Source organism: Zalophus californianus, chromosome 16 (genome assembly GCF_009762305.2).
Source record: "Zalophus californianus isolate mZalCal1 chromosome 16, mZalCal1.pri.v2, whole genome shotgun sequence".
NCBI classification, from domain to species: domain Eukaryota; kingdom Metazoa; phylum Chordata; class Mammalia; order Carnivora; family Otariidae; genus Zalophus; species Zalophus californianus.
The window spans coordinates 25,067,117-25,093,664 of NC_045610.1; the positions used below are offsets into that span (position 1 = coordinate 25,067,117).

Below are 26,548 nucleotides of genomic sequence, written 5' to 3' on the forward strand. Positions count from 1 at the left end.
AGAGAAGAAATGAAAGTCAGGGAAGGATGAGACCAAAGGCCCCTTATTTAACATTACTTTGCTGAACTTCCAGAAAAATCTTTAAGTTGGTCTAGGCTTCCTTACACATAACCCCCACCATATGTGAAAAGTCTGTGCAAGCTATTGGTTACTGTGAGGTAAATTTTATTCTTTTGAGATTCTTTTTAACCCCATAAAGTACTAATATTCACCTCTCTAAGCTACCCTAAACATCCCTAGGAATAAAGGATAAACCCCACACTTAGAATCATTAGGGTATTATTCTTCATTACAACCAGAATTAATAGCATACTCTTTGTTATATCATTAACAAGCTGTCAATCTCTTTTCTCAGCCTACAGTTTTTGCATTAAATCAAAGTGTACGGACTTATAGAAAACTACATTAAAGCAGTGGTAATAAAGGGAAACTACCAATGCTTTTTAGAAAAACTGGCTGCCACGTAACATTATCACCCTGTGATCTTAGGCTCCTAAATACCATGTTGTTTTATCACTGAGTGTGAGCTAAGTTGAGCTCAAATTGAATTAAGAGAGGATGAGGCCTTAAGTCATTTGCTTGATTTTATCGTAGGAAATGCTGTATGTGCACAAAACCAAAAGATACAGATTGATTTAAAAAAAAAAACTTCATATGGAAACGTTAAGTTTCAAAATATTTATTGAAAAACAATTTACCATGACATTCCTATACCACAAACATACCACATGACTCTAAATAACCAACAAAAGTATACAAAGCCTATCCTGGAAATATCTTTGGAGGTATTAAATATATAGGCCTGTAAGGATAGAGCTGAGTAACTTAATAAATGTTAGTCCTTGGTCACACAGACTATTTGGTAATTAATAAAGAGGTGCCTCTTGGCATTAGACTGCAATTAACTGGGAGGGGAGGTGCAGGTGTGCCAATGTACTCTTTTTAAGATGAAAAAGAAAATAATTCAATTTGAGGAATAAACCCAGGTTTTGAAATCATGGTTACAATATTAGGGTCTGGGCTTGCTTCATCTCTTTCTGTACCTCCCCCAGTCAATCCCCTCCTGGGGACTTAAAAACACTGGCTCATAACTAACAAGACTGAAAGTAACAGTTTTAAACAAGATTAGGTTTGGGAAGTTCAAAAAAGTGTTGAAAATCAAATTTACCTGAAATCTCCAATTAATTTTTCTGTACTCAATGTGGCAGTTTAGATTTCTTCCCCCCTCCAACCCCAGCGTGCATGTTAAAAGAAAACCAAAATTCAACACACATCCACTCACCCACAGACTACTCCAAGCATTAGCTAAGAGCAACATCTCTGACAGCCAAGTCATGAACCCCTGAAAATAGGGGGGAAAACCCTGATTCTTAACTATAGAGGCACCACATAGGCCACTATAGTAAGAACTGAGGTAACAGCAAAAGACCTTTTTGTTTCTTAATTGCTACATGTCACTTTCCAAATCTGAGTATTAATTACCTCAATATTAAATAACCTGACTGGCTTAAGATTACAAAAATCAAAACCCAATAAACAGGAAGACAAGTTAGTGAAACAGATATATAACTAGGGGATCTCTGCATTTGACTCTTGAATTTCAAATAAAATGACACAGCTGTACTATTATTTACCATAAAAATGAAGGATCTCTAAGAATTGCTTCTTTTGGGCATTCATTTTTCCATTAATCCCCACAAACCATATAGTAACCTAAAATTCCCACCCATGAGCTATTTCACGACTCTTAGCCAATATACTTGTTAATTGCATTGATTATTAGGGTAACATTTAAAATGAGGGGGATGGTTGCAGCAGATATTTATACACTTGCTTATGGCATTGCCATCTGTGCACACTGACTAAAGATACACCATCGAAACTGCCAAATCTCCCTAGTTTGGTGTCTAATTACATGAATATAATTTTTGCATTATCACTTTTCATTATACCTCTAAATGAAACATTCTACTGATAAAAGTATATGCAGGGGCTAAAATAATTACCTAAAGCCTCTGGTCCAAATAACCCCTTTCTACATTAGGCTGGTCCTTTTTAAGTCCTCCTGGTCCTGTTCACAAATGCTTTCAGAGCATCTTGCATTGTTATACCAAAAAACCCTGAAACAACCAAAGGGTTAATAAAACTGCTGGTCTGTCAGCTTTTCTATTACTTACAGATCAACACTGGTCCAGTTCAGACGAATCTGACAATCCTTCCCTGTAATAGAGCTCTGGAGTGGTTGTATCCACTTCTCTGGGTAAGGTAGCCAAACCTAAGTCAGGATGTCCCTCTTCTACTAGTACTGTGTTAACTTTTCTATACTGCATATAAAGATTTTCCCCATAAAATTTCTTTACAATACAGTATTGAATACCTCCACAAGGAAGAATATGTTAAAAAGTTGTTAAAATCATCCTTACATAATAAGAATGCAACTCTTTTAAACTCTTAAATAGTTTTATTTAGGGGTTCTTTTCAGGCTTTCTGCAAAATGAATTATTCTTTAAAATGGAAAAAAAAAAAGATTTCCTGTTGTTTGTTCTACTAGGTTGAAAATATGGGCCAGACTACTTATACATGCGGTACATGCTGAATATAACTGAATATATGCTTATTCCTACGGACACTCTGCAAGGTAGGGATCACCCAAATAGGGTCAATGGACTGGACCAGTGTTTCAATGCAAATTCCAGCCCCAAAAAACAACATGGTTTTGATTTCACAGTATGAATTCCCTGGAATCTGGGAAAAGGTAAATTAATTAACTGAGGTCCTCCCTCAGCAGCTCGGTCCCTCAACATTCTGAGAAATCAAGAAGGACTGCACCACTTCTTCAGTGGATTGGGGGCTGGTGTTGACATCTTCAAGAGCATCGGTCACCGAATACTGACGATCTCGCAACCGGTTCCAGTTAGACAGAACATTGTGATATTCAAACACTTTCTCATAATTTCCAATGGAGTTGTAAAGTTTAATGAGACCTCGGTAATCATATTCTAGTCCACTGTAGCCTTCACCAAACAGTTTCTTCCCTGAAAGTAAAACACACATACACACATGCACAAGGGAAAAAAAAAAAAAGAAAGCTCAAATAATGAAACAAGAGGTTCTTAAAAAAATAACACAAGTTCAATTCTTTAAATAAGGTGGCTTTATTTTATTTCCTAGGCTAAATGAGAAACTAATGAGATTGGGTACCCACAGACAAGATAAATATTAGAATTAAGAACTTCTGTTCTTTGAAAGGCACCATTTAGAAACAAGGAGCAGAGTGAGTTATCTCTCTTTCAACATATATAACCAACAAAGGGCTTGCTGCATCCATAGTATATGAAGACCTTATATAAATCAATAAGGAATGACAGACAATTCAATATAAAAATAGGGAGGAATTTTTTTTTTTTAAGTAAACTCTACCCTTAACATGGGGCTCAAACCCATGACCCTGAGATCAAGAGTCACATGCTCTACTGACAGAGCCAGCCAGGTGCCCCCAAAACAGGGAAAAATTTTAATAGGCACATTAGATGATGACTACAGTACGTTATTCTGTAATCTTATTTCCTGAAATGGAAACAATCCAAATGTTCTGAATGTCCATTAACATAGAATGGATAAATGATATACTAATCCAATAAAATATTATACAGCACTGGAAATTAATAAGCGATAGTGTTATGGAACAACACAGATGTATTTCACAATTCATGTTCACCAAAAGAAACCAGACATGTAAAAATATGCACTGCATGATTCCACTGGTAACATGTTCAAAAAGGGAGGTGGAAGGAGTAGTAACTACACAACTAGTTTAGAATAACTCCTTTTGCCTATACTTGACACTCTGCCTCAACAGTCACTTACTACTGGCTTCAACATCAATAAATCATCTTTAGCAAAATGTTTCAGATGGTTTTTGGGTGGCTTCTGGATATCCTTAGCAGCTCCAAACTCATTTAACTCTTTGTAATTACACTTCCCTTACACAACATATAAGACATGTTGACATGTTGATACTATCAATTCACTAAATTTTAAAATAACATACCAATCGCTATGGATCGCAAATAAAGTTTCTCAGCATTTTCGTACTGATTCATGTCATAATTGTATAGAGAAGCCAGATGTCCCACTGAAAGGGCTACTTCATAATCTTCTTGACCAAGAAGTTGCTCTTTTATCTGAATTGCTTTGATATGCATTTCTTCAGCTTCCTGAAAAATAATTAAGCTGTTTTAGCCATTAGATTATACTCTCATATTAACAATTCTCAGCCAACGAGTAAGACTCTTCTAAATGCCAAGACATGGATGGCATAAGATAATCAGATCAGAGGACATACTACGTTAATCCAAAAGCTGCCTAGGGGAAGATTACTAGTTTGGGAAGCCATGCACACAAGCTGATGACAGTGAGTGTCCTATGCCAAAAATGATGACAAAATCTGTCCTGGTAATAAAAAATTGTTAGAAGAAATTAACATCAAAACTTTCTAAAATGACAATTATTTCTTTGTTAACATGCTCCAAAATTTAAACCTTGTTAAGAAACTTCATACTATCGTATGTTCAGTTATATAGGTATACGCTTTATTTTTTGGAATTTTGACAATAAAACTCAGGTTAATTGAGGGATATGTAATGGATTTTCAGGTAAAAAAAGAATGTCTTAGGCAGTGACTCTCATCCTTTCCTTACTGTGACCCTAAAATGAACAACATTAAGAATTTATAACCCAGGGCGCCTGGGTGGCTCAGTTGGTTAAGTGACTGCCCTCGGCTCAGGTCATGATCCTGGAGTCCATGGATTTAGTCCCGCATCGGACTCCCTGCTCGGCAGGGAGTCTGCTTCTCTCTCTGACCCTCCCCCCTCTCGTGTGCTTTCTCTCTCTCTCAAATAAATAAAATCTTAAAAAAAAAAAAAAAGAATTTATAACCCAAAATTTTAAAAGAGAATTCAGTAAATTTTTATCACCACAATTAATAATACTTGCAATATCTGACATTTCTTGCATACCTACCATGTGCCAGACATTATGCTAAGGGCTACACTTTTTTTTTTTTTTAAAGATTTTATTTCTTTATTTGAGAGAGAGAGAGAGAAAGAGAGTGACCATGAGCTGGGGGAGGGGCAGAGGGAGAAGCAGACTCCCCGCTCAGCAGGGAGCCCAAAGATCCCAGGACCCCAGATCCCAGGACCCCGGGATCAAGGTCTGAGCTGAAGGCAGATGCTTAACCGACTACACCACCCAGGCGCCCCTGCTAAGGGCTACACTTAACATAACTATGTTGTTGTTGTTGTTGTTTAAAGATTTATTTATTTTTAGAGAGACTGAGTGGGAGAGAGAGACTGTGTGTGCGCACATGTTGGGGGAGGGACAGAGGGAGATAACCTTTGAGCAGACTCCCCACTGAGCGGGGAGCCCAACTGGGGTTCGATCTCACAACCCATGAGATCATGACCTGACCTGAAACCAAGAGTTGGATGCTCAACTGACTGAGCCACCCAGGCGTCCCCCTTTCTTTTTTTTAAACTTTTTATTTATTTAAGTAATTTCTGCACCCAACGTGGGGCTTAACTCACAACCCTGAGATCAAGAGTCACATGCTCTTCTGACTGAGCCAGACAGGTGCCCGCTAGTAGCTATGTTTTAAGTCTAACTATAATAACCGTATCAGCCTTTGTGGTTTGATCTTATGTCTTATTTTTCCATGGTTTGGATTTTGAATTTTATTTATATTTTGACTCTGTTGTTTTATACTAGCTATTTTCTCAATTCTTTCATGGAATAAGGTAGGAGTATAATAAACGTACACTTTATTACTGAAGGTTACTGAAGATGTATTATTTTTTTTTTAAGATTTTATTTATTTGACAGAGAGAGACACAGCAAGAGAGGGAACACAAGCAGGGAGAGTGGGAGGGGGAGGGGGAGAAGCAGGCTTCCCGCAGAGCAGGGAGCCCAATTGGGGCTCGATCCCAGGACTGTGGGATCATTACCTGAGCCGAAGGCAGACACTTAACGACTGAGCCACCCAGGCGCCCCATGAAGATGTATTATTTAAGATTATACTTTACTACCTAAAATTATTTAGTGAGAGAAAAAGATAGTAAAACATGCTTGTACCTTAAATTTTCTCATTGACTGGTAAAGTCTTCCAAGGTTTCCATAGTGTTTTGCAGTCTGTACATTAAATTCCCCAAAAGCTTTTTTAGCTAGTTGAAGTGAAGACAGGTGCAAATCATGAGCTTCTTGAAGCAGCCTCTGTTCAGTTTCTTTATTATGACAGTCGATTGCAATCTCCTCTAAAATAAGGGCTGATTAAGAAAGCAATAAAATTAGCATACTTCCAAACCATCTATCAAAGCTAATCAGAGCATATAATTTAAAATTAAATTCTATAAATGTTTGTGGTTATGGATTAGAACTGGTAAAGATGAATTCCACGATAATGAAAAAAATATACTTCTGGGGGTCATTCTAGTTTGCATAGTATAATGAACTTCAAATTTAAGAAAAACAATGGTATACATCAAATATTGTGCAGAATTTCTACTTTACTAGACTATTATATTTTGCTGATGTGAATTTCTTATTGAAAGCAATGTAAGACAAGGCAAAGGCAAAATTTTAAAGTTATGAAACTGTGTCAAGGAGTACCTAAGCACTGTTGAACATTTTGAAACCACACTGTAAAATACAACCTTTAACCAAATACAACTAAAAGAACTGGTTTCCTCCTACTAACTTGACCAACCAAATCAGGCAAGAAGACAGCGCAATTTCAAAGTCACATAAAAGACTTTCAAATTCCATTTAAAGTCTTAAAAATACATATTCTTTTACGAAGTAATTTTATTTCTAGGAAAATTGTCCATATGCACAAGAGTAAAAGAGGTTTAGTTTAGCGTTTTTAAAGAATAAAAGGATATATATATCCATATGTACTGCAATGAAAAAATGTCTGTAAAGTATTAAGTGAAAAAGGCAGAATATAAAACTAAAAAAATTCATTCATTCCATTATTGGGAGAAAAAAAGCCAAAATGCTGAATCTGGATTGGTGGGATTTCAGGTGACTTAATTCATTATTTTCTCTTTTCTCTCTAACTTTTAATTTTTACAACAATTATGTATTACTTGTTTAACTTAAAATCCAAACCCAGAGGGGGGAAAAGAACCAGTTCAAGAATTAAGGTAAAATTTCTCCAGCATGCATGGAATTACCACATGGGTGACCCAGTGATGTTGGCAAATAAATGCTTTTTAAATTAAAGGGCTTTGGTAGTGATTAGAAGAAAAGAAGAAAGTGGTATTTGGTAAGAGCCTTGCAACATTAAGGGTAACCTGATACAAAACTGAGTTTCAAAATCCTGCACTATAAAGCTGAAGGTACGTGAAAAACCTGTTACTGTGCAACAATCATGTTATTCTTTCTTTCATCCTCCCCTCAAAAGAAATGAATGAATGAAGGCATTACAGAGAGGAAAAGGGGGTGAGGGGAGGAAGGAAGAAGAAAAAAAAGCGACAAAAGATATTCTGGCTTATTAACAATGCTATATGAGAGAAGCGAACCTTTTATTATGAACCACTGGAAATTCTTAAGTAGAGTTATAGGCAGATACTTTAAATCAGTGACTTGGCTATCTTAGTAATATGCAGATATAGTCTAATCCTATGCTACTACCCAAAGAAATAAACAAACAACTCTATTTTAAACTATGTATCATTAAAATATATGAGACTAGACATCTAGTACAACTGACAGCAAAAGAAATCTAAAAAACATATATATACAGGTATACTGGAGACTAATTGCAAAGGGTACCTTTCACCCTCTTTGAAGAAGCCAAAAGAAGATGATCTTCAGGTAGGATGTGGGTAATGATACCAATAGCTCTTTCGGCATGAAATCTGTAATATAGACAAATATATTCTGGCATTTCTTTTTAGTTATAAATAATTACAGCATTTTAAAAAAACCCTTACAACTTATAATACTGATGGAATTTCTAAACCAATCTGTGGTAAAGGTATTGTTTTTTGTTTTTTAAATTTCTAATCTGTTGTGGACTGAACTTTTAAAATATCCACTGGATTTCTATCTCCTACAGAATAAACTGTGAATTTGTTATCACAGCCTACAAGTCTCACCATGTTCTTTCCCCCGCCACCTGTATGACCTCATCTACCATTCTCAGAAACAGCCCTCTCGGGGCGCCTGGGTGGCTCAGTCGTTAAGCATCTGCCTTCGGCTCAGGTCATGATCTGGGGGTCCTGGGATTGAGCCCCGCATCGGGCTCCCTGCTCCGCGGGAAGCCTGCTTCTCCCTCTCCCACTCCCCCTGCTTGTGTTCCCTCTCTTGCTGTCTTTCTGTCAAATAAATAAATAAAATCTTTAAAAAAAAAGAAAAGAAAAAGCCCTCTCCTTCTCCTCCAGCCACAGGCCTCGCAGTTTTCTGAACATGCAAAGCATACTCTCACCTAGGACTCTTGCACTTACTTTACCGTCTCTATGGGATACTATCCCCCTGAATATCCACCCACATGGCTCACTCTTCAATGAGAAGCCTTTCCAGACCAGCTTATACAAAAGTCCCTAAAGGGGGAGCCTGGGTGGCTCCGCTGGTTCAGCGACTGCCTTCGGCTCAGGTCATGATCCTGCAATCCCAGGATCGAGTACTGCATCAGGCTCCCTGCTCAGCGGGGAGTCTGCTTCTCCCTCTGACCCTCCCCACTCTCATGCTCTCTTTCATTCTCTCTCAAATAAATAAAATCTTAAAAAAAAAAAGTCCCTAAAAAATTTACCACAGCTCTTTACTCTTAGTTTACCTTAATCTTCTTCACATATATGTGTTCTCAGCTGCTATGTCTAGTTACTTGTTTATGGCCCATCTCACCAAACAGAAGGCAAGCTGCCTATTTTATCTACCAGTTTCTTTCAAGTAACTCCAAGTCTTCTATCTCCATCTGCCAGGTAATTATTAATTTCCTCAGATCTGTTTTCCAGTTCACTGTTTCTTTAGTTGTGTCCAATGTGCTGTTTAACTTGTCTACTGAGTTTTAATGTAAATGACTATTTTCTAATTCTAGCTACGTTTTATTTTTTATAACAGCTCTTACTGAGATATAATTCATACCACACAAGTCGCCCACTAAAATGTACAATTCAGTGGTTTTTAGTATATTCACAGAGTTGTGCACCCATCATCACAAGCAATTTCAGTGTATTTTCATGACCCTAGAAAGAAACACTGGCCCATTAGTAGTCTCTCACCATTTTCCTCCAACCCTATGAGCCCATGGCAACCACAAATTTATTTTCTGTCTCTCATACATTTGCCTATTCTGGACATCTCAAAAAAAAGGAATCATACAATATGGGGTCCTTTGTGACTAGCTTCTTTCAATTAGCAGAATGTTTTCAAGGTTCATCCAGGTTGTAGCATGTATCAGTTATTTTATTTTTAAATCTGCTCTTTACCCCCCTTTATTTTCCCTCCAAAATATTACTGATTCATTCTTTTACATCAGTGTCAGCAAATTTTTTCTGTAAAGGGCCAGATAGCAAATATTTTAGGTTGTGTGGGCCACACACTGTCTCAACTACTCAACTCTCCTGATGTAGCATGAAAGCAGCCATAAACAATACATGAGTGAATGAGTATTGCTATGTTCCAATAAAATTTTACTTTCCCTAGAGGCCACAGTTTGCTAACCCATTTTATATGCTTAATCATTTAAAGATACTTACTTTATAGTATCAACCAAGAAGTTCTGTTAGCCAATATTCTTTGGGTTCTAATCCTGTTTGTTATTTCTGCTGATTCTCATTAATAGAGGAAATGTTTCCTTACTTTATTTTGAAATTTTTTAATGGTGAGTTCATCTTAGGTAGAGTTAGATCTATGGGAAGTCTGTTTGGTTTGGGTTGAGAATTTCCAAGAGTTTTGCATTTTCTCCCAAAAGGCTTCTCAGGAGAAATAGCAGTCCCAAAGAGCTTTTTAATGTTTTCCTCAGTTTGGGGATTCTTTTTTTTTTTAAAGATTTTATTTATTTGGCAGAGAGAGACACAGCGAGAGAGGGAACACAAGCAGGGGTAGGGAGAGTGGGAGAAGCAGGCTTCCCACTGAGCAGGGAGCCCGATGCGGGGCTCGAACCCAGGATCCTGGGACCATGACCTGAGCCAAAGGCAGACGCTTAATGGCTGAGCCACCCAGGTGCCCCTGGGGATTCTTGAATACATGATGCAATTATAAATTCCACTGTGAGGCTGTTTTTGGTTAACTGAGAGCCCAACCTGAGATGAATGAGTTTCCTTGTCCTCTTTCTTGCCAGTGGGAAATTTTTTGTTTTCCTCCTAGTCTTCCCTTTCCCTGATGGTGCAGGCTTGATCTTGACTTCAGGTGAGGGTTTCAGTTCTAACTCATAGTTTCCTGTGGACTAAATGCCTTATCTCCTAAACCCAGGATTATTGTCCAACCAAGGTTTACACAAACTACTAAGCTTTCCCATCACCCTAGGGCAGTTATACCATACAGTTCATGCCTACCCTATTGGATTTTAGTCCATGAGTGGCCCTTGGGGTCTTTCTCTCCTGCGAGCTCATTTATGCACTTACAAAGACAACTGTTATATTTTACTCAGTATTTCTGCATATTTTGAGCAAAATGTTTTTAGGTTAAGTTTGTCATTTAGCCAGAGGCTACTATACTACCCAAAGAAAAATTACTGAAGTATTCAGAAGATAAGCCATATTCCTTACGAAGATATATAACTCTCAATATTAAACCACATAACATCTAAATAAATGGCTTATAAACTGGTATGATTTTAAATGACTTCAAGAACAGTTAAGGCATCTTGTTAAAGCTCCTGAAGACAGGGCGCCTGGGTGGCTCAGTCGTTGGGCGTCTGCCTTCGGCTCAGGTCATGATCCCAGGTTCCTGGGATCGAGTCCCACATCGGGCTCCCTGCTCCGCTGGAAGCCTGCTTCTCCCTCTCCCACTCCCCCTGCTTGTGTTCCTGCTCTCGCTATCTCTCTCTGTCAAATAAATAAAATCTTAAAAAAAAAAAAAAAATTAAAAAAAAAAAAAAAGCTCCTGAAGACAAATTTAATCTATAAATACATTAAATACTATTGCATTAGGAAAAACAATAGCAACACCATTTAATCGCTCACTGAAAAGGAACATGGAACTTACAGTGCATTGTCAAATTTCCCAGAGCTATACTGGTGAACATAAGAAGAATAAGCCAAGTCTTCATGAGCTGTTGCTACATGAATATTTTTGCCACCGAACACTGACTGCCGAATGTCAAGGGCTGCCTGAAAGAGTCATGAAAATTATTATGACTATAAATCCTTAGATAACACTACCAGTAATACTAAGCATCCTAGTAATTTAAATATATGTTCTATATATCAATACCATCAGTTTTGAAGCAAAAGTCCTGCTGTATTTAAATCACACAAGAACATAAAAGTCACCAAAAGGCCTGGTTTTCTGAAGACTGAATCTAACTTAAAAGACAATGGTTTCGTAATAAAAATTATTCATATGTCTGAGAATCACAGCAGTGTTTTTCTATGTCCTTCTTTGTAAGTGAACCATAAAATCAAGGATACCTTGTCCAGAGTGATGGTGTAACACATTTACCTAAGAATGACTAATGGGAGGCCTAAAATAATTGTTATCAACCCTCCTTGCTATTACAAAGAACAGCTATAATGACTCATGCTAAATCAACAATGAAGATAGGTCATCCTCTGGGCAAATGAAAAATGGAAAATTACTCTTATATATGAGCCCACAAGCCAAAAATTCTTTTCCTCAATGGTTTTCTGTAATTCCTACAACATTTACTTCTAACCCTTCTACATGTTATTTAGTAAAAGAATGTTGTCCCATATACAAGGAGGGGCTCAGAAAGAGTTGTTCTTAGACAGTGGGTTATACACCGCAAACAAATGCAGGTAAGCAAGTCAATTCAGGTTGAAAGAAAAAAAGTGTTAACTGTTAACATACCTGATAAATTGCAACAGACTGACAGATATTATCTACATTGAGTAAGTAGAACCCATAATCTAGCAGTGTATCAGAATATTTTGGGTGTTTGGATCCAAAATGATCCCTATAAAAAGATATAAAACTATTAGGATATAAAGTAGAGAGAGACAATTTGAAATGGTATTTTTAGTAACAATCACCTACCGTGCCAAATACACTGCATGTTTAATTAACTGTTCTGCTTTCTTAAATTCACGTTTTACAACACAAGCCTAAGGATAAAGTGAAAAATTATTAAGTAACTCTCAGTTAATTAGTGTGCTAAACTAAGTACAGATTATATAGTCAGACTATGATTATCAAAAAAAAAAAATCCTCAAACATAAATATAAGGGTTCTATTTGTAATTTCTTCCCTTCCAAGTATTCGAAAATTCTATTATAAACAGATCTGTACATATCCTGGGAAATTATAAAGTTTAAAATCTTGACATTCATGCCCAATACAAACCTGTTATAACAAAGTTACCTTACAAAGCTGGTATATACATTCCAGATTATATAATAAGTAAATGGGGGGAGGGTTCAACATAGCATTTTCTAAGCCACTTATTTATATCCTAGTTCTAGAGTGGCTTAAGTATCTTGTAATCTTCATCTGTTAGTTTTAAAATGCACAGAATTTCAAGTTTTCCTATTCTTAAAATATTTTGATTCATGAAAATAGCCAGTAGTTTTCAAACTCTTAAATATTATCTGCATATAAATATACAAATCTTGCACATAACTGTCTTTATATTAATGGTATATCGAACGTCTTAAATTAATTAAAACATATTAATATCTCTCTTCTAGCTCTGATAATCTGAACAGTTATGCTATGTACTTGTCTAAAATAACTTACCTAGGAAGTTTCACAGAAATCTTAGACTCTTATAAACCTATAATTTTAGAATCTTTCTTCTAATTAAAATTTCCATGATTAAAACCAACCAAAATGAAATATTCAAAATCAAAAAAACTCTGGGTAGAAAGAATATATTTGAAAAGCACATCAATATTTTAAAGCCTCAGTACACCAAACCAGCAATTTAAAAATAAATGGCTTCAGAGAGTGAATGCATTTATCTATAGAATAAGAAGAAACTAAAGGGAAAATCAAGTGTCACCCAGCAGCTCAAGAACAGGAATCTGTGACACCGTGAGGCTGCAATGCTATCACTCAAAGATTAAATACTAGGCTAGCCTTCAGGAGGAAAATGGCCAAAATCCATACAATTGTGGCATGAGGAATTCAGGTTGCTGGAAAGGTTAAGAAAAACAAAAGCAAACTCAAGCTAGAATAGCACCAAAATACTGCCTCAATCTGTAGTTCAGTAAGCTGAGTTCTCAAAATGATATTTTTCATGGGTTTTCTGGGTATAGAAAAATTAGCTCAATTCTATATGTAGATTTCTAAATCTGATTTCTACAACTGAGCCAGAGAAACTCAGAAAATAAACCTTGTGAGTCCATGGAGTACACAATATCTAACTTGTTAAATAACAGGTTAATTAAGACAAATTTAAAGCTTGCTAAATCCTATAATACATTAATAATTTTATTATATTCACCTTAGAAGCTTGTCTTAAAACATCCACCACAACTTTGACTGGTAAGCCCACTGTGATTTCTTTCATTGCCTCGATGCACCATTTGTAAGCCTAAGAAAATATTTAAAGAGCAAAAACTGATAAATCAAATTGACAGTATTTAATGAAATGACTGTGTATCTTTCTCCCAAACTTTCAAGTACCTGAATAAGAATACACACGAAGTATTTACACTTAAAATTTTCTGAGACTAAGTTTTCTTGAAAGTGTAAGTTTGTTATACTTTCTTTGAATAAGTGACACACAGGAAATCAGGGGCATGTTCTCTCTTGCCCACAGCCTTTGCATATACTGTTCCCTCTGCCTTATATACATTCCTCTTCCCTGAACTAAATCCATATAACTTATTTTCCAGGTTTCAGCCCTAGATTAGGCTTCCTGTACTTTCTTCCCCTACTGTAATGCTTATTATTTTGTATCTTAATTGCCTGTTTGAGTGCTTACTTTGTGAGAGTTATTGTTCTAAGCACTTTATGTGCATTAACACATTTAATTGACACACCAGTCCTATGAGATGCATACTATTATGGAAAACAGAGGTGCAGAGAGGTTAGATACCAGGTAATGTGCTAGCACTTAGGTTATCTACTGGGAAATAAAACATAGTATGTGTCAAAGAAAAAAAAAAAAGGAAAACAAATTACTTTGGATACTAAGAACTATTTCAAAGAAATAAAACATAGGGGCACCTGGGTGGCTCAGTCAGTTAAGCATCTGCCTTTGGTTTGGGTCATGATCCCAGGGTTCTGGGATCAAGCCCCGCATGGGGCTCCCTGCTCAGTGGGGAGCCTGCTTCTCCCTCTCCCACTGCTCTCTCTCTCTCTCTGTGTCAAATAAATAAATAAATAAATCTTTAAAAAATACCATAAAAGAGTCATAAAGAATGGGGGAGGGGAAAGGAAAAATTAGAAAATAAAAAACAAACATCTGTTTTCCTCTGCAAGCTTCCTTCTCTTCCATTCCACCTAAAATATTCAGAAGAAATTTTGATGTAAAAATGAAATGTATGTGATTTAGGCCAAAAAACCTGGTTTGTTTTTGATGTTAAATAAGCAGATTTTGTTCCAGAGTAGTAAGTTAAAATCTTTAGAACTGTAGTAGACTGTAATACTTCTTTAAAATACTTACTTCCTTGGGGAAGGATATACTTCCCTTCCACATCAAAGATGACAGTGGTCAAGTGATGTCCTTTGGTCAATTAAAAAATTAATTGAAATATAAAAGTGAAATGAGCAATTTCTGGGAAAAATCTCTAAGAGCAAGCAGTACTTCCTCATGATGTTTTTGCCTCTACTCTAAGGTTGGTAATGTTTTAGATGGAGGATGCTGCATCACATGGTGTTTTGATCAAAGTGTAAACAGAATGTTAAGCAGAGCCACAGGCATCCCAAGAAAGGATGTAGCATGAGTAAGAAATAAACTTATTTTTCCATGTCACTACTATTTTGTCAGCATAGCCTCGGCCATGTTAATATCAAAATATGGTGATAATTCATCAAACTATATCCTCAATATTTGTGTACTTTTCTGTAGCTATCAACGACAAACTTATTTATATATATTTTTATTTATTTATTTTTTTTAAGATTTTATTTATTTGACAGAGAGACACAGCGAGAGAGGGAACACAAGCAGGGGGAGTGGGAGAGGGAGAAGCAGGCTTCCCGCTGAGCAGGGAGCCCGAAATGGGGCCTGAACCCAGGCCCCTGGGATCATGACCTGAGCCAAAGGCAGATGCTTAACAACTGAGCCACCCAGGCGCCCCAATCTATATATATTTTTAAAAGATTTTACTTGTCAGAGAGAGAGAGAGCACAAGCAGAGGGAGCAGCAGGCAGAGGGAGAAACAGGCTTCCTGCTCAGCAGCGAGCCTGATGTGGGGCTCAATCCCAGGACCCTGGGATCATGACCTGAGCTGAAGGTAGATGCTTAACCAACTGAGCCACCGAGGCATCCCGAATCTTATCTATATTTAAAATAAACTATCTGGGGCGCCCAGCTGGCTCAGTCGCTAGAGCATGTGACTCTTGATCTTGGGGTCATGAATTCAAGCCCCACACTGGGCACAGAGTTTACTTTAAAAAAAAAAAAGGTGAGTTCTATGCATAGATATATAAAGATGGTGGGGTACCTGAGTAACTTTTAAGGTTGGCATTTCTAATAAACTGTTGTATATCGTACTTTCATTTCCAGTAAAGTCAGCTATCCACACAAAGGCCTTCTGTGAATGGGGTTCTTTGTTCTTGGTGTGTGAAAATAAGAGGTTGAGTTCTATATTTGGGTTGATAAGCTATGGAACAACCGCTGCACAGAAGGGGCAGCAAAACAATCCATCAACAGAGCTAATTCAGCAGACATAGGAATTCATCCTCAAAAATAACCAGAAGAACATACCTAACACCCCCCTAAGAAACTGTAGGCATGCTCATAAGGATTTTAGATTTTTATATATAGATTTGATGCCTTCTTATATGGATATTAAGGATGATCCTAGCATCAGGGTTGCACAACATCACTTTTATAATCATTCTAGGATTTTCTAGTTTTACCTCTAATTATAATTTTCCTTTAAATAAGGAATATTAATGAGGCAAAAATCAAGACAGGGATAATTATAAAATATGAAAGCTAAATAACATCTATGTGGCAATATAAAATAATTATAATATTCTTCCATAAAGAAAACCACCAAGTAAAAGAGTTAAACAGACATAGTTCACTTCTCAACTATATATTCATTAGCACTGAAGCATGAAATTAATAGCATAAAGACAGGAGTGAAGCTATCTTTCTTGTAAGGGAGAAGCAGGAGCAAAACAACGCAAAAAAGTATAAACAAAATCTAGCTTCCCATTAAAAGGAATGCCTTCAGGTCTGAGAGTTCACCCAGAGCTACACATCCAATAAAAAAGCATCTATTAAGGTTTCATTTGACAGAACATACCCATGAAAATAATTCAGATATATATTTGGTCAAATTAAAAGAAAAAAAAAACAGGCCATAAACCATACATGTGTATGTTTGAAATACATCTCATGGTATACTCTTTTTGCCTCATTTTAAATATTCCATTACAAATGTGTAGTGCTTTAAAGTAAACCTGACATGTGAGAATAAGATCTATTAAGACAAATAGAAGATGTATGATTTCTTTTTTTATATTTTTTATTTATTTTTTAAAAGATTTTATTTATTTATTTGACGGAGAGGGAACACAAGCAGGGGGAGTGGGAGAGGGAGAAGCAGGTTTCCCGGCGAGCAGGGAGCCCGATGTGGGGCTCGATCCCAGCACCCCAGGATCATGATCTGACGCATAAGGCAGATGCTTAACAACTGAGCCACCCAAGTGCCCCCCCCTTTTTAAATTGAGGTACAGTTGACACACAATGTTATAGTAGTTTCAGGTGTAGAACAGAGTGATTGGACAATTTTATACATTATGCTATGCTCACCACAGTAAGTGTAGTTACCATCTGTCACCATACATTATTACAATATTATTGACTATATTCCCTATGTTGTACTTTTCATCACTATGACTTATTCTGTAACTGGACGCTTTGTACCTCTTAATAGCCTTTACCTACTTGATCCATCACTTCCTGCTCAGGTTGCTCTGTTTTTTTTGTTTATGTTTGTTTTGATTTTACCCTCTGTTTATAGCTACTTGCTGATTACAATAAAATGCACTTCAAAATACTCACCTCATCATAGTGACTTTTTGCAAAGAGTAGTGCACACAGTTCTCCATATAGTGCAGCTTTGTTTGCTTGCTGGCCATGTTTTGAAAGTTTATCCATATATGTCTGAGCTAACTTAAATGTTTCTTCACCCAAGTGATATTTGCAGTTTCCATTTCGCACATGAAGCAACCTGCAAAAGCAGAAATAACATTCCTCTATTTCTGATATTTCCACCATGGTCCTCTTACAGATCACTACTTAGTACCCAAATGAGTTAAGGAAATTAGATGCAAAAAGGAAGGTAGCACTGGAAAATAATGGTCTGGCCCAAACCGAGATTGACTAAAACACATAAAGAGTATATGCTCTTTCCAGAAAACTACCCATGATTAATCTCACCCAACTATGATTCTTTTTCTTCTTTATTTTGTATACTTTGTGCACTCAGTATGTGCTACATTTAATACTTAACTTTTTGTTCCAAATCGAAAAGATTGCAGTCTCGTTATAAAAAAATTTAGAAAACGATGAAAAAGGGCGCCTGGGTGGCTCAGTCATTAAGCATCTGCCTTCAGCTCAGGTCATGATCCCAGGGTCCTGGGATCAAGTCCCACATCGGGCTCCCCACTCAGCGGGAAGCCTGCTTCTCCCCCTCCCACTCCCCCTGCTTGTGTTCTCTCTCTTGCTATGTCTCTGTCAAATAAATAAAATCTTAAAAAAAATAAAATCAACACCAAATACTATTACCTACCATTACTTTCCATTCTTTTTTCTAGTATATTTGTGCAACACCTGATCAGGAACCTCATCTCATGTTGCTTCATAAATGCTAATTTTTTGTTATCTTTCCAGTAAGGTAAGTTCACTGAAAATAGTGGTATTGTCACCTATTTCTTTTAAAACCTTTATCTTCTATGGTGGAAAAATAAAGAGTTTTTCATGCAGAGTAACTGTAAAACCATGTTAAGACTATATAATGATATGCAAGAGTAGTAAAGTAAAACCACGTTAGACTAATGATATGCAAGAGTAGCAGGTCAGACTGTGATACCAACAGACTATATACATCTGCAGAGGCTATGTAAAACAGAACAGTGAGGACCAGACATGTATTTATGTATCTATTATAATGCTGGCTAGAACATTATGTGCATGTCATGTCAATACAATTTTCTGAAAATGCTCAGCCCTGAGGGGGAAAAGGGTATAAAAATCATTTAAAAGAAACTGATTATGGAGAATCTGGGAAGCACTCTTTAGGAATATAAAAACAGATATTTTTTTTCTATCTACACCAAAAACATTAACAGATCAATGACCCAGGATGAGAAACATCTAACAATCTTCAAATCACTATCATTTCTTTGTACAGTCAGGGAAAACAGATGGAATAACTTCAAATGAACTGAGACTATTCAATAAGTGGCAGATACAATGCCAGCGTGCCTCCTTCCAACACTCACAGTTATCTGCTTTTAGAAAAGACTAAAACACCCTCAAGCAAAATATACTAAGGCTAACCAAAAATTCTGAATGGAGTATCTTTTACATTACCAAATTCCAAATTAAAGCAGAAATACATATAGTAATTTTCAGGCTACTCTAGAATGGTGAGTTGATTGGATTCCTATTTTTATGCAGAAATATAATAGAAAAAATGTTTTGGTATACAGAAAATTTTTCCTGCTAAAATAAGTGTACTGGTATAGAATAAAGAAAAAATGTCACTTGATGGCCGAATTGCTGATTTAATAACCAAGAAGTCTGCAATGATCTGTCACAATGGGAACCACGTGTAGGAAAATAGAACTGAAATCTAGGAAAAGATTACCTGAAAAAGAAATATGTAATTCATATGACAAAGTTTTGAAAGACTCTTACAGTCAATTATTGACTGAACACCTATAATATACCAGTCATTTTTCTAGGTGAAAGGGATGTAGTGGTAAATAAGACCGTAAGAAGCTTCACTCTAGGGGGAAGGAGTATGAGGGTAGGCAGACAAACACACCAATAAGTAAGACTTTCATTTAAAAGTAAATGCTATGGGGGCACCTGGGTGGCTCAGTAGGTTAAGCAGCTGCCTTCAGCTCAGGTCATGATCCCAGGGTCCTGGGATCGAGTCCCACATCGGGCTCCCTGCTCAGCAGGGGAGTCTGCTTCTCCCTCTGCCTCTGCCCCTACTCATGTTCTCTCTCTCGCTCTCAAATAAATAAATCTTTAAAAATAAATAAATAAAAATCAATACTATGTATATCATAAAAATAAGGTAAGATGATCAGGAGCTGCTTCTTTTTTTTTTTTTTAAAGATTTTATTTCTTAAATAAATTCAAACTCACAACCCTGAGATCAAGTGTTGCATGCTCTACTGACTGAGCCAGCCAGGAGCCCCATGATCAGGAACTCCTTTTTTTTTTTTAAAGATTTTATTTATTTATTTGAGAGAATGAGACAGAGAGAGAGAGAGAGAGTTCGAGAAGGGGGAGGGTCAGAGGGAGCAGCAGATTCCCTGCTGAGCAGGGAGCCCAGTGTGGGACTCGATCCTGGGACTCTGGGACCATGACCTGAGCTGAACCTGAGTCACTTACCCAACTGAGCCACCCACGTGCCCCAGGAACAACTTCTTCTTTTTTTTAAGATTGTATTTATTTATTTGACAGAGAGAGACACAGCGAGAGAGAGAACACAAGCAGGGGAAGCGGGAGGGAGAAGCAGGAGCCTGACATGGGGCCTGATCCCAGGACTCCAGGATCATGACCTGAGCCAAAGGCAGACGCTTAACTGAGCCACCCAGGAGTCCCGGACTTCTTTTTAAAGATTTATCCATTTATTTGAGAGAGACAGAGAGAGAGACCGTGAGCATGTGTGCTCACGAGCAGCAAGAAGGAGCAGAGGGAAAGAAACTCAAGCAGACTCCATGCTCAGCATGGAGCCCAACGTGGGGCTTGATCCCACCACCCGAGATAGCAAGCTGAGCTGAAATCAAGAGTTGGATGTCCAACCAACTAAGCCACCCAGGTGCCCCAATGATCAGGAACTTCTTAAAAAAAAAAAAAAAAAAAAAGATTTATTTGAGAGAGAGTGCAAACTAGCCAGGTACCCCTAGAAGGAACGTCTTAAAGGAGGTTCTCAGGGTAGACAGGAAAGAATTCTCTTGACAAGTTAACATTTTAGTTGACACCTAAATGATGAAGAAGCAATCACGTAAGGTATGGGAGGAAGCATGTTTCAAACAGAGGGAATAACTGGGGTGCCTGGGTGGCTCAGTCAGTTGAGTGTCGGACTCTTGATTTCAGCTCAGGTCATGAGATCAAGCCCCCTGTGGGGCTCCAAGCTCAGAGGGGAGTCTGCTTGGGGTTCTCTCTCTCCCTCTCTGTCTGTCCCCCTTTCTCTAAAATAAATAAACCTTAAAAAAAATTTCCTTCAAACAGAAGGAATAACAAGTGCAAAGCCCTAAGGAAAAAAAAATTCTGGCATAATCAAAGAAGAGACAAAAGACCAACCTGTCTGAGGTATTATGAATAAAGGATTATATAAAAAGAGATGAAAAAGCAGAGATTGGGGGCACCTGGGTGGTTCAGTCAGTTAAGCGTCTGCCTTCAGCTCAGGTCATGATCTCTGGGTCTTGGGACAGAGCCACATGTCGGGCTTCCTGCTCAACGAGGAGCCTGCTTCTCCCTCTCCCTCTGCCGCTCCCCCTGCTTGTGCTCTCTAATAAATAAATAAAATCTTAAAAAAAAAAAAAAACAGAGATTAGGAAGATTTTATAGGGCCTTGCCAGTCTGGGCAAGAAATTTTAGTTGTAATAGTGATGTATGATTTATCCCCTACAACAACACTAACAGAATTTTCTAAAATGTTCTGAATCTGCTCTGCTCAATCTGGTAGCCACTAGTCACAACTGGCTACTGAGTATCTCAGATGTGCCTAGTGTGACTGAGGACTGTTTTAATTTTTAACTTTATAGTCATATATGGTTGATGGCTACCATACTGGACAGTGCAACTCTAGAAGGACTGCTCTGGCTACACTGTGGAAAATGGATTATAGGGGCACCTGGGTGGCTCAGTTGGTTAAGCAGCTGCCTTCAGCTCAGGTCATGATCCCAGGGTCCAAGGATCAAGTCCCACATCAGGCTCCCTGCTCAGCGAGAAGCTTGCTTCTCCCTCTGCCCCTCCCCCTCCTCGTGCTCTCTCTCTCGCTAGCTCTCTCTCAAATAAAAATCTTAAAAAAAAAAAAAAAGAAAGAAAATGGATTACAATAAAGCCAAGAGTGGAAGCAAGGCAATCTGGACAGAGGTATTACAATAATCCAGAAGAAAAAAAGACCTTGAGAAAAAAGGATAGGTATTAGAGATAGAGTTGATAGTTACCCAACTGGTTCAATAGGAAAAGGTTAAACTCAAGCATAGGTTGTAAATTCACAGAATGAAAAGAACAGTAGTCACCTCTCATGTCTACAATACTAAGAATTGCATTTCCAACAACATTCACTGTAGATATTCCTCCTAAAAATAGATTTCTAGAAATTATTTAATAATTGGCATATAATGGGATAGCAAACTAAGTATTTTAAGCCAGAAAAGCACAGCTTGTTCTTTTCTCCAGTCCGTGATGGCTGTCTATTGAAACAAAAGGGCAAATTAAACATATGGAGACTCTTCAGGGTCTGTATATCCATCTGGGCTGACACGGAGCAGGATGAAGGATCCAAGGAACTTTTGGTCCAACTGAGGATCTAACTTTGTGTTAATACTCAGCCTAATGAAAAGGCAAGTTCTCAAGGTTCTCCAAATGTGGTTCTCCAATGTAAGCACAGTATTTTCTTATTTTTAAAGAAGATTAAAAAATTTTTTTTAAAGATTTTATCTATTTATTTGAGAGAGACTGAGAGTGAGCATGAGAGAGGAGAGGGTCAGAGGGCAAAGCAGACTCCCTGCCAAGCAGGGAGCCCAATGTGGGACCTGATCCCGGGACTTGAGGATCATGACCTGAGCCGAAGGCAGTTGTTTAACCACTGAGCCACCCAGGCGCCCCCCAAAAAGATTTTATTTTTAAGAGCAGTTTTAGGGGCGCCTGGGTGCTCAGTCAGTTAAGTATCTGACTTTGGCTCAGGTCATGATCCCGGGATCCTGGGATCGAGCCCTGTCTGGGGCTCCCCACTCAGCAGGGAGTCTGCCTGTTCCTCTACCCCCACACCCCCTGGCTCGTGCTTTCTTTCTCTCTCAAATAAATAAAATCTTTAAAAAAAAAAAAAAAGCAATTTTAGGTTCACAGTAAAACTGCGCAGAAGATACAAAGATTTCTCATATACCCTTTCCCATAGTATGTTATTTTTAAAATACAATCACATCTACTTGATCGAGAGCTACTGTCAAAAATAATTATTTAATTCGTTAAACGATTCATTGTTTGAATGGCAAATACACATTTTTAAGATTTTATTTTTTATCTTTAAAGATTTTATTTATTTGAGAGAGAGAATGAGAGAGAGAGAGCACATGAGAGGAGGGAGGGTCAGAGGGAGAAGCAGACTCCCTGCTGAGCAGGGAGCCCGATGCGGGACTTGATCCCGGGACTCCAGGATCGTGACCTGAGCCGAAGGCAGACGCTTAACCGACTGAGCCAAAGATTTTATTTTTAAGTAATCCCTACACCCAATGTGGGGCTCAAACTCACAACCCTGAGATCAAGAGTTGCATGCTCTACTGACTGAGCCAGGCAGGCACCCCTACAAGTTTAAAAGTCATTAGTTTATGAATATATTCACTGTAAGACTAAGCAAGATGACTAGTTAGATCCTCATCCCACAACAAAAATAAATACATTAAAAGTAAATGTGAAGGAGGCGCCTGGGTGGCTCAGTCATTAAGCATCTGTCTTCGGCTCAGGTCATGATCCCAGGGTCCTGGGATAGAGTCCCACGTGGGGCTGGCTCCCTGCTCAGCAGGAAGCCTCCTTCTCCCTCTCCCACCCCGCCACTTGTGTTCCCTCTCTTGCTGTGTCTCTGTCAAATAAATAAATAAAAATCTTAAAAAAAAAAAAAAAGTAAATGTGAAGGAAAAGAATCTCTCTCCTGCTTATAAGAGCATGTCTCCAGGAACTATTTAAGAATTTTGCAAATAGGGACACCTGGGTGGCTCAGTTGGTTAAAGCGACTGCCTTCGGCTCAGGTCATGATCCCAGGGTCCTGGGATCGAGCCCCGCGTCGGGCTCCCTGCTCAGCGGTAAGCCTGCTTCTCCCTCTCCCACTCCCCCTGCTTGGGTTCCCTCTCTCGCTGTGTCTCTCTCTCTCTGTTAAAAAAAAAAAAAAAAAAAAAGTCTCTTATAAAAAAAAGAATTTTGGAAATAAATGACAGACTATAAAGGGAGGACTGGATAATAAAGACTTATATATTCTTTTTTATTGTGGTGAAATATGTAACAGAAAATTTGCCATATTAACTACTTTAAGCATACAATTCAGTACCATTATATCCACCACGTTGTGCAACCATCACCACCGTCTATTTCCAAAACGTTTTCATCACTCCAAAAAATAAACACTCTGTAACAAGCAATCGCTTCCCATTCTCCTTTTATCCCAGCTGCACCATTTTACACTCCCATTAGCAAGGATCCCAATTTCTCCACATTCTTGATAACACTTTTTTTTTAATTTCAGCCATCCTGGGTATGTGTAAAGTGGTATCTGTTTGATTTTCATTTCCCTAATGAAAAATGATGCTGAACATCTTTTCATGTGCTTATTAGCTGTTTTATCCTCTTTTTAGACAAATGTGTACTCAAGTCTTTACCCATTTTTTAATCAGGTTTGTTGTTGTTGAGTTGGTAGTGCTTCATACATTCCGGATACGAGACCCTTATCTGATATATGACCTGCAAATGTTTTCTCCAATTCTCCAATTCCACTTTCTTGATAACATCCTTTGATGCACGCAGCTTTTTATTTTGATGAAATCCAACTGACCTGTGAACAGAGATGGTTTTACTTCTTTCTTTCCAATATGGATGCCTTTTTTCTTTTTCTTGTCTAATTTCTTTAGTTAGAACTTTCAGGACAATGTTGGGTAAGAGTAGTAGTAAAAGCAGGCATCCTTGGTCTTGTTCTTGATCCTAGGGACAAAGCTTTCAGTCTTTCACCATGGAGTATGATGTCAGCTGTGGGTTCTTCACAAATGCTATCATACTGAGGGACTCTTCTGTTCCCAGTTTTCTGAATGTTCGATTATGAAAGGCGTTGCATTTTGTCAAATGTCTTTTGTATCTATTGAGAAGATTGTTTTTTTCCTTTTTAAAATTTTTATTTTTTAAATATTTAATTCGTTTATTTGTGAGACAGAGAAGTGTGCACAAAAGCAGTGAGAGTGGCAGGCAGAGGGAGAAGCAGGCTCCCCAATGCGCAAGGGGTCCTCTGAGGGACTCAATCCCAGGACTCTGGGATCATGACCTGAGCCAAAGGCAGATGCTTAACTGACTGAGCCACCCGGGCATCCCTCCTTTCTTTCAATGTGGCTTATTGGCTTCATTGACTTCATGTTAATCATTGCTGCATTCCTCGAATAAATCCCAATTAGTCATAGTGTATAATCCTTTTATATGCTATTAGTCTGATTTGCTCGTATTTTGTTGAGAATTTTTACATCTGTATTCACAGAGGATATTAGCCTGTAATTTTCTTTTCTTTTTTCTGACTTTGGTATCAGGGCAATGCTGACCTCAAAGAATGAGTTAGGAAGAGTTCCTTCCTCCTTAATTTTCTGGAAGACTTTGAGAAGGTCTCGTGTTAATTCTTTAAATGTTTGGTAGCATTCATTTAATGAGGTCTTCTGGTCCTGGAGTTTTCTTTGTTGGAAGGTTTTTTTGTTTTGTTTTTAAAGTAGGCTCCATGAACACTGTGGAGCCCAATGTGGGGCTCAAATCCTGAGATCAAGACCCTGTGCCAAAATCAAGAGTTGTACACTTAACCAGCTGAGCCACCCAGGTGTCCCATGTTGGAAAGTTTTTGATTACTGATTCAATCTCTATTTGTTACAGGTTTGTTGAGATTTTCTTGGGCCAATTTAAACAATTTGTTCATTTCTAGGAATTTGTCTATTTCAGCGACATTATCTAATCTGTTGGCATACAGCTGTAGATAGGGTTCTCTTATGATTCTATTTCTGGAAGGTTGGTAGTGATACCTTGACTTGTATTTCTGATTTTAGTCATTTGCATCTTTTTCCCCCCCAGTCTAGTGTGGTTTTAATTTTAAGTGTGGGAGCAAAGCATTGTGAGATGCTGCAGACACCACTGGCTCTGTAACAGCTGTTTTCCCCACCTCATGCTTTGGTGCAGAACCCTGGTTTTGTTTAGGCACTGACCCCTTTCTCATAGGACTCAAGAATAAATCATGAGTAGTTTAAGCCAATCACAGTGTAGTGGTCCTACTCTGCTTGCCAGTCATTGATTCAGAAGTCACCAAATGACCTAGCTCTGGCCAATGAGACTCCGAGATAGCAGGCTGGGTGGGTCCTGAGAAAGGTTCCCTGTCATTAAAGATAAAATATGGAGCTTGGAAAGGAAGTCTTTCTTCTGCTGGACAATATGAAATCTGCATGTGATATTTCAAACCATGGCAGCATTCTTACAACCACCTGGGAGCTGGTCAAAGTCAAAACCAGCATCGAGGACAGAGAAGCAGATATACGGAAAAAATTTAGTTCCTTTTTTTTTTTAAAGATTTTATTTATTTATTCATGAGACACAGGGAGAGAGAGAGAGAGAAGCAGAGGGAGAAGCAGGCTCCCAAGGAGCAGGGAGCCCGATGCGGGACTCAATCCCAGGACCCTGGGATCATGACCTGAGTCGAAGGCAGTCGCTTAACCAACTGAGCCACCCAGGCGCCCCTGTTTAGGGGTATTTTAACAATATATAGCTGGATTTCATTTTTTAACCCTCTTGGTAGATACCACCTTTACATAGAGGAACTGAACCCATTCACATGTATTGTGATGTTATATTTTGTTTTAAGCTTTTCATACTATTTTTCATTTGTCATTAGTTAGCTTTTTTTCATTTATCATACGCAGTTATTTCTTCTCTTCTCTTTGTTTTTACCTAGTTAGGACAATTTTCCAATCATTCTTACCCCTACTCCCACTACCCTAATTTAAAATGTCTATCATATTTCCCATTATATAAGTCATTATGTATCTATCC

General features: G+C 37.9%; 1 protein-coding gene across 1 annotated transcript in view; it reads right to left on the reverse strand.

Annotated features, from left to right (window-relative positions):
* Window positions 1–663: 663 nt before the first annotated feature.
* Window positions 664–26,548, reverse strand: part of APPBP2 (amyloid beta precursor protein binding protein 2) — a 60,382-nt gene continuing 34,497 nt past the window's right edge. The window contains exons 5-13 of the mRNA XM_027626070.1: window positions 17,369–17,537; window positions 13,625–13,714; window positions 12,217–12,284; window positions 12,031–12,136; window positions 11,206–11,330; window positions 7,831–7,916; window positions 6,130–6,320; window positions 4,052–4,217; window positions 664–3,035 (exon numbers count right to left, since the gene is read on the reverse strand). Of these exons, the coding sequence (XP_027481871.1) occupies window positions 2,782–3,035; window positions 4,052–4,217; window positions 6,130–6,320; window positions 7,831–7,916; window positions 11,206–11,330; window positions 12,031–12,136; window positions 12,217–12,284; window positions 13,625–13,714; window positions 17,369–17,537 (1,255 nt within the window). The 3' untranslated portion in view covers window positions 664–2,781. The remainder of the gene's footprint in view (window positions 3,036–4,051; window positions 4,218–6,129; window positions 6,321–7,830; window positions 7,917–11,205; window positions 11,331–12,030; window positions 12,137–12,216; window positions 12,285–13,624; window positions 13,715–17,368; window positions 17,538–26,548) is intronic.